This window comes from Chiloscyllium plagiosum, unplaced genomic scaffold (assembly GCF_037043375.1).
Source record: "Chiloscyllium plagiosum isolate Xiang-an unplaced genomic scaffold, Cpla_swu_hap1 HiC_scaffold_6, whole genome shotgun sequence".
Taxonomy (NCBI): domain Eukaryota; kingdom Metazoa; phylum Chordata; class Chondrichthyes; order Orectolobiformes; family Hemiscylliidae; genus Chiloscyllium; species Chiloscyllium plagiosum.
The window spans coordinates 16,926,301-16,939,900 of record NW_028270144.1 but is presented as its reverse complement, the minus strand read 5'-3'; the positions used below and the strand labels follow the sequence as shown (position 1 = coordinate 16,939,900).

Here is a 13,600-nt window from a genome sequence, read left to right as displayed (position 1 = left end):
CAAGTGGCAAGTAACATTCATGCCAAAAAATACCAGGCTATGACCATCACCAATAACAGGCAATCTAACCACCATGCCTTAATTCCCATAATATCAACATCCTGGGGGTTACTATTGATCAGAAACTTGACTGGACTCACTACATAAACCCAGTGGCTACAAGAGCAGGTCAGAAGCTAGGAATACTGCAGCAAGTAACTCACTTCCTGACTGCTCAAAGCCTGTCCACCATCTATAAGGCACAAGTCACGAGTACACTCCCCACTTGCCTGGATGAGGAAATCCCAACAATACTCAAGAAGCTTAACACCAACCAGGGCAAAACAGCCCACCTGATTGGCACTACATCCACAAGCATCCACTCCCTCCACCACTGATGCTCAGTAGCAGCACTGTGTACTATCAACAAGATGCACTGCAGAAATTCACCAAAGGTCCTCAGACAACACCTTCCAAACCCATGACGACTTCCATCTTGGAAGGACAAGGGCAGCAGGTATATGGAAACGCCACCACCTTCAAGTTCCTCTCCAAGGCACTCACCATCTGACTTGGAAACATATTACCGTTCCTTCACTGTTGCTGGGTTAAATTCCTGGAACTCCCTTCCTAATAGTATTGGGGGTCAACACACAGCAGGTGGACTGCAGCGGTTCAAGAAGGCAGCTCACCACCATATCAAAGGCAACTAGGGGCAGGCAATAAATGCTGGTCAGCCAGAGACCCTCACATCCCACAAATGAATTAAAAAAACATTAAGACATCTAGACTTCAACAGCACTTAATCCCTCTTCACTGGATAAATACTTCAGTTTTTGACTCTGACATTGTAAGTGCTTGGCGTGTATGTTAGGTTTTCAGTTCAAGTAACAAGGCCACTTGCCAGCCCAAGCCTGGATACTGTCCTGATCTTATTGCATTTGGACATGGACTGCTTCAGTACCTGAGGAGTCACAGATAGTGCTGAACGTTGTGCAATCTTTGGTGAATATTGCAGGACACACATAATTATCCTGCAGTTTGTTCCTTTGTATCTTTGAACTGCATACTACCAGAATCCATTTTTTGCCATCGCTTCTTGAAAGAACTATCCATGTACGGGTAGTCCCATTCCCTGCTCATTCTACACAACACGGAAAATATTTCTTAAAGTATTATCAGCTTGTCTTTTAAAACTTTTTTGTTTTAATTCTTTCAGGGGAAATGAACATTACTGGCCGGGGCATCATTTATTGATCCTCCCTAATTGGTCTTGAGAATGGCATGGTGGGCCAAACTGTTGGAATTCAGATTACTAAATCTGATTCCAATGTCATTTCATGCAGCTTATTACAGATCATCATGACTGTGTAAAAGAAACTCTCATCACCCCCATATTCCTTTTGCTAACAATAATTAGCATTGTATATGAATTATAAATAACCCTAGGTTGATGACCTTTGTGTGACTTCAAGATGTGGTTTGTCTTCCCATGAGCAAATGTTTCACAATTTTTGGTGACATGTTGAAATTAGAGAATAAAGTAAATGATCACTAATCTGACAAAAAAAAAGACAAAAAGTTGTTGCGTTTAAAGTAGAACGGTGCAAGAGACAGAGAACCATAACCAGTGTAACTTAGAATACCAAAAGAAGTGTAAAAAAGAGAAAGATTTGGATTACTAGGCACAATTTGGAATCATCTGACTCATGGCGTACATGCAGTTATCTGGAACTAATTCTTGTAATTCCATTTCACTGGCAAAGTTTTTATTTTCTAATAGGTTTCAGGAATGGTAGGTAATGCAACACTTCTAATAGCTACACATTCTCTCTACTTAAGCATTCTGAATTTCAGCAAGAATTCAACTAGTGACATCGAGCAGCCATGTAATTTCTAAGCTGATCACGTGCATGCAAATTAAGACATTCTGAAATACTTACTCTGCGTTTTGAAAAGCCACAACTCCCATCTCATGAAGAACAAAAGGGTCCTCGGGTGCAGTGCTCAAGGCCTGACTGAAAAACCTTTCTGCCAGTTTAGAATTATTGGTTAGTCCATATTCAAGGCCAATATACAACATTGGTAAGTGACACCTGCAAGCAACAGAATGCACAATTTCTAACTCTGCAGTTGTTTCTGAGGAGGCATATATAAAATCAAATCCAGTAAATAGAACAGCATTATAGATAGTGCACAGAAATGCTTGCAAATCAAGACTTGCTTTATTCACATAAAAACTAAATGATGGTCACATGGGTTTTAGAATTTAGTAATTTTTTTTTTAAAATGTATGAGACAAATGCTACTTCAAGTCGCCTGGTATAATTTCAATATGCAAAACTGAAAGAGAGCTGAGATTAAGTTTGGAGTGCAGAAAGAGAATCAATACATTTGCAGGGAGGAAAACTAATGCTGTGGGGGAGGTGTTAAACTACATTAACCAAGGGAGGGGCAGCAGAAAGAAACAAAACAAGGCCAATCAAAAAAGGGAACAAATAGGATAAAACACCAGTTAAGTTGCAGGGAGAAAGCAAAGTCAGCTCAGTGCTGAAATGTAAACATGTTAAAGTAAGGATTGCTGTATTAAAATAAACTTGCGACAACTACAAGCACAAGATCTTCCTTATGAACATACGAATTATCAGAAGTTGGCCATTCAGCCCCATGAACCCGCTCCATTATTCAAAACGATCAGAGCTGATGTGTATTTTAAATTCCACATTCAAGTCTAACCTCGATAAACTTACAATCTTATCAGAAAAGGAATCAATCTATCTCTGCCTTAAAAATATGCAATGATACCGTCTCTGCCAATTTCTGAGACAGAATTCCAGTGTTCCAAAGTTGCACTACTCTCAGCAAAAACAAACTGCTAAAAGAGCAATCCCAAATTATTAAATATTGTTGGGGAGATTTCACTGGGGTGTTTAATGTAGGGCTAGGGAGGGTGACACTAGTTCTGCAACAGACACTTCTAGTTCCAGCCCTGAAATGGTTAACAACAGCCAAGCGAGCTGCTGCTGGCGACTGCATGACTACCTGGCTGGAGCTTGTAAGGGATATGCATAATGTTAATTAAATCTTGGAGCCTGTAAATACCAGCCAGTATCAATTGCCCCATCGAAACTCGGGATTAATAAAGAAACCGATCGGAATCTGTAACTGTTAGACAAGTGTGAATTGCTCTATCGGAACCTGTAACTGTTAAGTGTGAATGGCTCTATTTAAGTCTAAAGTTGATAAGTGTAATTGTCAATTTACTTAAACTGAAACTATTGAAAATGGCTAGCCTGTCAGACGCTTAGTAATTCCTTGAAACAATGAACTATTGAATATGGGATCGGAACCACTCCCGGGGATGGCTGAGCCATTGTCAAGCACAGCAGGAGCTGGACAGACACTTCGATGCGGCCAATAGGAGGACGGATCCCCAGTGCGCGCAGATGAATGGACCAATGGGGAAGGCGAACTGACCGGGGACTCCAGGCAGCGCGAAGTATAATTGTGTCAAGTTTGAACGAGAAGGAAGAACGCCTTCTCCAACGAATGCATGCTTGTAGATTCGTTGTACCAGTTAAGATTCTGTTAATAAACGGCTGTCTGCGTCTAACCATAGTTGCCAGTGTGAGTCTCTCCTTCCGAAAGAACACGCAAAGACGGGACCCCGCGGGTCCGTCTTAACAATATCTTGACCTATTGTTTTAAACCTAACTACAATAGGAAATACCCATTCCACATCCACCTTGTCAAGACCATTCAGGGTCTGATACACTTCAATCAAGTCAAGTTTAAACTCCAGAAATGAGCTCAGTCTATCCAATCTTTCTTCATAAGACAACCCGCTCATTCAAGTTATCAAGCTAATCAATCGAGTAAGATTACTCCAAACTATCGCAGTAGGTTTACACCCTTCCTTAAATAAAGAAAGGAAGAGATCATTACTGCACAGTATTTGAGCTTATGGTCTCACCAATGTCCTGTTTAACTGAAGTAGAACATCCTTAGATTTATAGAAATTGCTGGAAGCTAGAAACTCAGTGGAGAGAAAACAGACTCAATGTTTCGAGTCTAGTGACTCTCTTCAGAACGGATCCAAAGGAGGGTCGCTGGACTCAAAATGTTAACGTTGTTTCCTCTCCACAGATGCTGTTATGGGTGCTGAGGTTCTTCAACAATTTCTGCTTTCATTTCAGATTTTGAGCATCCGCAGTTCATTGTTTTGTCCTGACTTTTATGTTCAATTCATCTCATAATAAAGGGTTGCATGTGCTGCCTGACCTCCTATGGTCTCCAGCATTTTTTGTTTTCAGTACAGATTCTAGTATCTGCACCCAGCCTTAACTACACCTGCATACTCATGTGACTTTGTGACCGAAGGACACGAACAGATGCATCTGCAAATTGGGATTCTGCAGTCGTTCTTTGTTTGAATAAACCTGACTTTAACAGGAGCAGGAATGGGAACTGAAACATTCCTGGTCAAAGAGAGAGTGTATTCAGGTCACACAGAGAAGTGAAACAAAATGGTGCAAAGGGACAGAGTTGGATTGTGCATGGCAGCATTGATCAAGGATCACTTTGCATCTAAGCAGAGAGACTCAAAGACTGAATTCTATTTGGAGTTAAGGAACAGATTATTTACCCCTGACCCCAACATACAGAGAGCAAGAAGATGAGCAAACTTTGAGAAACTGAAGAGAAATGTTAAAATAACGTGAGTGGCAATAGGAGGTGACTACAATTACTCTAAGAACAGAGTAAAGGACAAGTAGGCTGACATTAAAATATGCACAAAGAGATCCACAATGAATATGTTTTGAGTTCAGAAGAGAAGAAATCAGTGCTGGATCTGACATGGGTGAATAATATATATTACAATGGGAAAGCTGCTTGCCGACAAAGATCAGAACACAACAGCATTTCAATTGTTATGAATACTGGACTAGGAAAAGCTAACAGTGAAAATACGCAATGGTAATATAGCTCAACTTCAGTAAGGGTGCATGAATGCAAATTGATAAATTGAATACTAATGTATGAATTACTAGCTTTGAAAATAGAAACATGGAATATAAAAATGGAAAATACGCGAAATCTTATAAACTGTTGCCAATATGGGGCATTTCAGTTAGGAATGATGTCAAAGTCTTGGAGTTTGCAGAAGAGATTTACTCAAAAAATACCATCGATGAGTGGCTTCAGTTACATGAAGAGATTGCAAAAGCTGGAATTATTTTCTTTACACCGGAGAAGGTTAATAGAGGGTTCAATAAAGGTGTTAACAAAAAAAAATTGACTAAATAAAGTAGAAGAAACTGCTTCCATTATGAAGTGAATCACTCTCCAGAGTGACAGATCACAAATCACCAGCAAGAACTAGAGAAGAAATGGAGGATAAATGTCTGCATACTACAATGAGAGGGTGATGGAATCAGATCAGATGGTGGAAAAGGTGCGTTTAGGAAGAGGTGCACTTAAACAGAAATAAATTGCAAGATCACAGGGAAAATCTGGAATTTGGGATGAAATTGGACAGTTCTAAATTAGCAGAATTCTCTCCTTCTGTTCTGTTAATTTAATCATTTAATTTTCAATGTTCTACTTCTGAACAAAATGCCCTGAGTACCACAGGGACAACACACCATTTCAGGAGGTGATGGGTATTACTGTGAGGATATGGTATATTTCAAAACGTGAAAAGTGAATAGACTGATCATAATTAGAGCCTCATCACAGCCTGAGAATGTTGCTAAGCACTCTGATCATTTTGAAATGTGCTTTAGTTGCTGAGCTGAAAGTTGAAGACTCCCATTCTTTTCTCAATGGCATTACAAGATTTTTACATCAAAACAGGCAGAGAAGCCTCTTTTAGTCTGAAATGAAAGATAGCGCCTCTCCTCCCTCAATGTGGAAAAGGGTCAGCCTAGATTACACACACAAATCCTAGAGAGGCTTGCAAGCATACATTCAGATTTAAAGGAGAGCGCGTGAGCAACTGAACTGAGCTGACCAAGACTTGAAGACTGGAAACTGGCGAAAGTTGGAGAGAAAACAGAAATGTTATAAAAAAGGTATGTTAGCATGAGTTTTGAAGATCATATCAGCAGATCATATCCACAATCAAGACTTAAAATCATGCACTTCATAGCAAAAAATGAAGAATACTGTTTGGCTGAAATCCAGAAGCTTGATGGAGATCACTAGTAGGTGAAGAGTAAATTAACCGACTGAAATTTCATGACTGCAGTGGTGAGCCAACACTTACCCTTTCATTAGCTGTGCTGCTGTGAAATAGGCAGCCATGGCCTGGTCATGTTCTCCTTCTACTGCAAAGGAATGGCCATAGGCAATCCATGCTGGCCCATAGGTTCGCTCAAGGGTGGTGGCTTTACTGAAAGGTTAGAACAACTCCGATTAGAGAAACAAGCTAAGAGTCTTAGCAAATCAATAGGAATTACTGTAGAGGTTATAAATGACTCAAGGGATTAACAACTTAACTGAAAAGGGAGCAGTTAGAACAATGACAATAAAGCTTAAATCAAATCTTTTTTCTAATTTAAAAGAGGAATGTGATCAGAAAGCCAGCACAGAACTAGCTCTTCACACAATTGAAACAGTCAATAACTTCCAATCACTGCATGTCCTATGTTCGATACAAGCAGAAGCCATATAGTCTTTCAGGTCTGTCCATCTGAGCATTCACTCAGATTATGATTAGTATGTACCTCAATTTCATCTGCCTACCTTTAGTCCATATCCTTTGACACCTTTGTCCATTAAAAATGTCAATCTCGGCTATGTTCTAACTGTGTACCTTTACTCTGTCAAGCCTGATCCCAGACCCTGGTTCTGGTACTGCAATTTGTAACAATCTCAAACATACTACTTTAGTGCAAATTACATTGCCCTGCAAGTATGCTGAGCACACAGAGACAATGCATCCAACCAACACTACACCAGCTATTTTTCAATTTAGGATGATGTTTAAACTAGAAAAATCTTAACATTTCGAAAAGACAGTTTTGACAATAATCTAAAAACCCTGAAGTAACTACAGAGTTTTTAATTTATTGTACTTTTGTAAGAGCATGTCAGCTAATCTACCCCATCTTTAAGAGGACAATTATGTTCAGATGCTCTAAATAACCTCAGGAAACAGAATTGATCATAGAAACCCATAAACGAGTAAACTTTAACAAAATCGTTTTGCTAGAGAAAAATATTTCCAACACTGGTCTTGAATGGTAGGTTGTTGAGTGTGTGGTGTTGGAAAAGCACAGCAAGTCAGGCAACATCCAAGGAGCAGGAGATTTCCTGATGAAGGACGTATGCCAGAAACGTTGACTCTCCTGCTCGTCAGATGCTGCCTGACCTGCTGTGCTTTTTCCAGCACCACAATCCTGACTCTGATCTCCAGTACTTGCAGTCCTCACTTTCCCCTTCAATGCCATGTTATGTTCTAGATGCACATTCTGCCTCATTAGACCAAAACCATGCTTTTGAAAGATCTTCAAGGCAAAAATGAAACTTTGGGGGCCTCAGGCTTCTTCTCAAAGTCTATCTCTACTTGCTGTTCTCTCCGTGATTTAGAGAATAAAGCACAGAAATAATAATAAGGAACCAGGAAATGGCAGAAGAGTTGAAGAAATCTTTAGATTCTAGAAAGGTCCCAGAGATTGGAGAAATGCCAGTGTAACACCCTTATTCTAAACAGAAAGGAGACAAAAAGACAGGTAACCACATGTCAGTTATCTTAACATCAATAATTGGGAAAACATTAGAATCTATAAACAAAATGCCACAGCTGAGCATTTAGAAACACATAATATAAAGCCAGCCAATTCAGCATGCCTTCATGAAGGGGAAATCATCCCTGATGAATGTATTAGAATTACTTGAGGAAGTAAAAATCAGGATAGATAAAGGGGAACCAGTAGATGTAATATATTTGAATTTCCAAAAGTTGTTCAATGAGGGACCACACTTAAGGCTACTTAAGATAAGAGCACGCCGTGTTGAGGGTAGTATACTGGCAATGATAGAAGATTGGATAACTGTTCAAAGACAGAGTTAGGACAAAAGGGCATTTTCAGGATGGCAATGAAAACTCATGGAGTGCCTCAGGGATCTGTCTGGGGCCACAATTATCGAGAATATATATTAAAGACTTGGATGACAGAGGTGAACCTACTATCACCAAGTTTGCTGATAACATAAATGTTAGTAATAAGAATGATGCAGTCTACAAAGGGATTTAGATAGGTTGAGTGAGTGGAGTGTGGTGCTGGAAAAGCACAGCAGGTCAGGCAGCATCTGAGGAGTAGGAGAACCAATGTTTCAGGCAATATCCTGCTCCTCGGATACTGCATGACCTGCTGTGCTTTTCCAGCACCACACTCTCGACTCTGATCTCTAACATCTGCAGTCCTCACTTGCTCCAGGTTACGTGAGTGGGCAGAAATTTGGCAGGTAGAAAATAATGCGAGGGAATGTCAAGTTATACACTTTGGCAAAAAGAAAAGAACCCAACGTTATTTAAATGGAGAAAGGTTGAAATAGAGGGCCAGTGAAGAAAGCTGCAACAGTGAGTGATTTGGGGCTTGCTGTGCACGAATTACGTGAATTCCAAGTTCAAGATGTTAAGCATCCAAGTTGAGTGGTTAATAAAGGAGGTTAATATGAAAATATAGCTCTAGCTTAACCAAATTAACCAGCAGGCAGTAGGGATAGGAGGAATTTTCAGGTAACAGACTAAACAAACTCCCGTGCAGTTAAAGACCAGAAAACGCAGTTACAGGTACAACCACAAGACAAGATAACCTATTGCCAGACAGGAAAGATTTTAAATCAAGAAACAGCTTGACAAAACTATTCACAGAGCTAGTTAGTAAAAAGCATGTTCCCAGAGATATGCACATGGATACTAACACAGAGTCTGATGTTATTACAAAAAGAGGAATCAGCATAGAGATAGTGAGAATCTAGGACCAACCCTCATAAGAAGACTGACTCGGAGTCAGGGACTCAGATGACAGCAAGAACCTAAGAGCAACTGTTGACCATGAGGCCCTAGGTCAGGGGCCTAAAGAACAGGAGTATTCTCTGGACCACAGTGTGATCACCTCTGTTTTTCACTGGCAGTAATCTGTTGAAGAATCAAGTATACTTGATTCTAATAAATAGTGTTGTATAACTGATAAAACTCTGAATATTTGTATAATGATTGCCATTTCACTTTGTGCAAATAAATATCAATAAAAAGCACAACAGGAATAGAGTATTGAAATAGGGAGGTATTGCTAAAACTACACAGGCAATAGCCAGACCATACGTGGAACAGCTTTCTTCTCCTTATCTAAGGAAAGGTATCTGGATACTGGGAAGAGTCCAGAGAAGGCCCACTAGACTGACTCCGGGTATGGAGGGATTTTCTTATGATGAGAGGATAAGTAGTTTGGGTTTGTACTCATTGGAGTTTAAAGGAGTGAGAGGAGACCTTTTTGAAAGACATAAGTTTCTTAGGGGCGTTGACAGGATAAATGCAGAGAGTCTACCAGAAGGCATAATCTCAAAGCAAGGGGTTGCCCATTTAAAACAGAGTTAAAAATCACCAGAGTCCAACAAGTTTATTTGGAAGTACCAGCTTTCGAAGCGCTGCTCCTTCTTCGGGTAGCGAGTGGGGCAGGATCATAAGACACAAAATTATAGAACAAGATCATTGTGTCATGCAACTGTGATCTTGTGCTATACATTCTGTGTCTTATGATCCTGCCCCACTAGCTACTTGATGAAGGAGCAGCGCTCTGAAAGCTAGTACTTCCAAATAAACCTGTAGGACTATAATCTGGTGTTGTGTGATTTTTAACTTTGTCCACCCCAGTCCAACACAGGCACATCCTCATCATTTAAAACAGAGATGAGGAGGAATTTCTTATCTCAGAGTGGATAATTTGTGGAATGCTTTGTCAGAGGGTTATAGAGGCTAGCTTATTAAATATATTCGGATTTGTCAAAATAAACAGCTTTTCAACCAACAAGGTAATCAAGGGTTACAGGGACAAAGCAGAACTTTGGAGTTAATGATTATCAAATCAGCCATGGTCTCCATGAATGATGGAGTAATCACTCAGCTGAATGCCCAACTTCTGCTTTTATATCTTAAGCTTTAACAATTCACCCACTGGAGAAAAGGTACCAACCTGAAAAACACTTGATTACCAATACAGATAGGATTCCTCCCTACTGATCCTAGCCCTTAGTAATTCCAGAGTCCATGACTAAACAAGCTTCCTCAACTCATCACAAACCCTTCACTAATCCTTATGCAACAATCTGAAATTACTGCATGTACAAAAAAAAAAGGAACAGGAGGAGTCCATTCAGCACCAAGCATGTTGAGCCATTCCATTAGATCATAGCAAACATGTGCCTGATTCCAATTAACTGCCTTAGTTCCACATAGACAGCAAAATGTATCTAACTCCAAGTCTTGGAATTTTCAAATAACCTCCAATCCCAGTGCAGTCAACCTTTCGGGAGGACTGTTCCAGATGCCAATTGTCTTCTGTGTCACAAAGCCTGTCCCTTTTTTTCCTAAAAGCTATTCCTTTTCTCAAGGATTCTGTGTCCTTGGTTTTATCAGGGGGCCGTAAACATCTCCCGGTGGTGATTAGTCTGGTTTGGCACAGAGATTAAAGGGTATTGAGAAGTCTTTTTGTTTACATGTAAACAGATGAGACTTCAGGCCAAAGTGGTCATGTTTTAGAAGTGACCTGTATAATGAAAGGGGAGTGGCCAGCTCTCTAGCTGAGTTGTTCAGGGTTCTCTCTCTCTGCCTTTCTAATTTCAACCTGTAAGCATCTGTTCCTTTTTTAAATTGTTTTAAGGGACTGTTGCTTATTGGGACTGTTGCATATATTCGGAACAGTATAATTATGTCTAGTTTGGGCAGACTGAGTTCTGCAGATGTTCTTTATTCTGTTCTTTGTGTTTCATTGCATAATTTTGTGAATAAACTTCTGTCTGTTTTAAAACCTAGTCGTCAACCTCGCTAGCTTACTCCAGGTAATTTTCATTGTATACTTACCGAAACAAATCGCAAAGGGATGGTCTGGGTTGTCTGCTTAAGAATATTTTGAGTGGTCTGGCCTAGTCCATAACAGACTGGGGGCTCTTTGCGGGATTTTAAATAGTGAGTGGTAGGTGCTAGTGTCTTTATTTCGGGTGTTGGTTTGGTTTGGTTGAGTAGACAAAGCTTGGGATAGTAATGGCTCTTTCAACCACCAAACGTTTTTTGAATGTCGATGCTGTGACTTTGGAGGTTTGGCAAAGGGTGGATAAGACCAAGCTGCAGGAATTAGCAGAGAAGCTGAAATTGGAACTGCCTGCTTCTGTGAGGAAAGAAGAGATAATTACAGCAGTAGCTCAGCATTTAAACTTGCTGGAGAAACCATCAGAATCTATAGAGATGGCAAGAATTCAATTGCAAATGAAGCAGCTTGAGTTAGAGACGAGAGATAAGGAAAGGGCAGCAGAAATGAAACAGTTTGAGTTACGATTAAAAGCAGAAGGGAAAAAAAGCAGCTGAACAGACAGAAAAAGAGAGAGCCACAGAAGAGAGGGGAAAAAAAGAGCAGAGAAAGAAAAAGAGGGAGCTTTTGAACTTCAAAAATTGACACGTAAAAAGGAAACTCAGCTTAAAAGGCTGGAGATTAAGGCTGAGGGTAGGCTGAGTGAGGAGGAGCAAGTCCCTGCTAGTCAGAAGCCGAATGAGAAACTGTTTAAGTGTGTTCAAGCATTGCCCAAACTTGATGAGAAGGATGTGGAAGCCTTTTTCACCTCATTTGAAAAGGTGGCTGAACAAATGCAGTGGCCAGTGACACTTGGGTGTGGGTTTTGTTGATCCAAACAAAACTTGTAGGTAGGGCTAGTGAGGTATTCACATCATTATCACAGAAGGTATCTGGGGAGGTGCAAAAAGCCATTTTAGGTGCATACAAGCTTGGACCAGAAGCCTAAAGACAATGTTTCAGAAATCTAAGAAGGGACCCAGGTCAAACCTACATTGAATTTGGAAGGATCAAACAGAGTAATTTCGACATATGGATAAGAGCTTTAAAAATCAAGCAAACCTACGATGCCCTTAGAGAGGGACTTGTTTTGGAGGAACTCAAGAGTTCACATTACTTCAGGCAGTGAATTTATGTGGAAGTGCAGAGAGTTAAATAACAAGGTTAGCAGCTGAAGTGGCTGATGATTATGAGCTGGTCCATAAAACACGGTTTGGCTTCCAGAATCAATTTCAGTCCATGAGGGATAGAAACTGGGGCAAGGAGAAATCCTCACATAGAAAGGGAAAGGTATATCTCAGTGAGGATCATGAGGATAATTTATCAAAGGGTAAAAAAGAAACCCTTGAGGGGGACAAAGAAGTTTAAAAAGCTCCAGTCTTTTCATTGTAATAAAGTGGGCCACACTAAATCATAGTGTTGGTGGGCTAGGAGAAAGCCAGATGTAGGTAAACAGATAAGCCTGGAAGTTTTGTTGGACTAGTAATAAAAAGCACAAGGGAAGTTAGATATCTGCCTCAGAGTGTACAAGATGATCATAGGTTGATTAAGGAGGAAGTGCCAGATCTGCTTAAAAGATATACATGCAAGGGCAAAGTTTATTCACATAGGCCAGGAGTAGCAGGTAAAGATGTTACAATATTAAGGGACACAGGATCCTCTCAGTCTGTAATGCTGAAGGATGAGGAGATATGTACTCCTGAGGGATTATTGCCAGAGAAGGTACTGGTAACAGGTGAGATAAATAGCGCTCCATTATGTAAAGTGAGGCTAGAGAGTCCAGAGAAGAGTGGAGAATTTGTGGTAGGATTACTGGACAAACTCTCAGCTCCAGGAATACAAATTGTCCTTGCAAATGATATAGCTGATTCACTGGCAGGCATGCTGCCTACTCTAGTTGAAACACCAGTAGAGACGCAGGCAACTGAAGACATAAAGGATCTTTATTCAGGAATTTTCCCAGATTGTGTGGTCACAAGATCACAGAGGCACAAGCTGAAGCAGGAAAGACCAAGAGGCACAGATAAGGAAGCTGACATAGCTTTACCCGAGACTTTTTTTGATCAGAAAAGTGGCACAGAGAAGAAGCAAATAGATAAACATTTAAGTATCTTTAGCTCTGCAACGCTTATCGAGTTACAGCAGAAAGATGAGGAGTTAAAACAGTTGTATCAAAAGGCATTTACAGAGGAGAGTGAATGCATCCCTATGTTATTAATTAACAAGTGATACCTTAATGAGGAAATGGAGACCATCACACGTTCAAGCAGATGAGAAATGGGCAGAGATTCATCAAATTGTTTTGCCAGTAGAGTATAGAAAGGAGGTGCTGCGAGTGGCGCATGAGCTATCTATTGGAGGTCATTTAGGCGTGAAGAAAACACAGGCTAAAATACAAAGACATTTTTACTGGCCTGGACCACACAAGGATGTAGTTGAATTTTGCTGAAAATGTGTTGCTGGATAGGCGCAGCAGGTCAGGCAGCATCCAGGGAACGGGAGAATCGACGTTTTGGGCATAAGCCCTAGAAGGGCTTATGCCCGAAACG

The 13,600-nt window shown here is 40.4% G+C and overlaps 1 protein-coding gene across 1 annotated transcript in view; it reads right to left on the bottom strand.

The window, feature by feature from the left end:
- cdc16 (cell division cycle 16 homolog (S. cerevisiae)) overlaps positions 1–13,600 on the bottom strand; it is a 69,534-nt gene that overhangs the window by 27,022 nt on the left and 28,912 nt on the right. Inside the window, exons 12-13 of the mRNA XM_043691247.2 lie at positions 6,248–6,373; positions 1,923–2,075 (exon numbers count right to left, since the gene is read on the bottom strand). Coding sequence (XP_043547182.2) covers positions 1,923–2,075; positions 6,248–6,373 — 279 coding nt within the window. The remainder of the gene's footprint in view (positions 1–1,922; positions 2,076–6,247; positions 6,374–13,600) is intronic.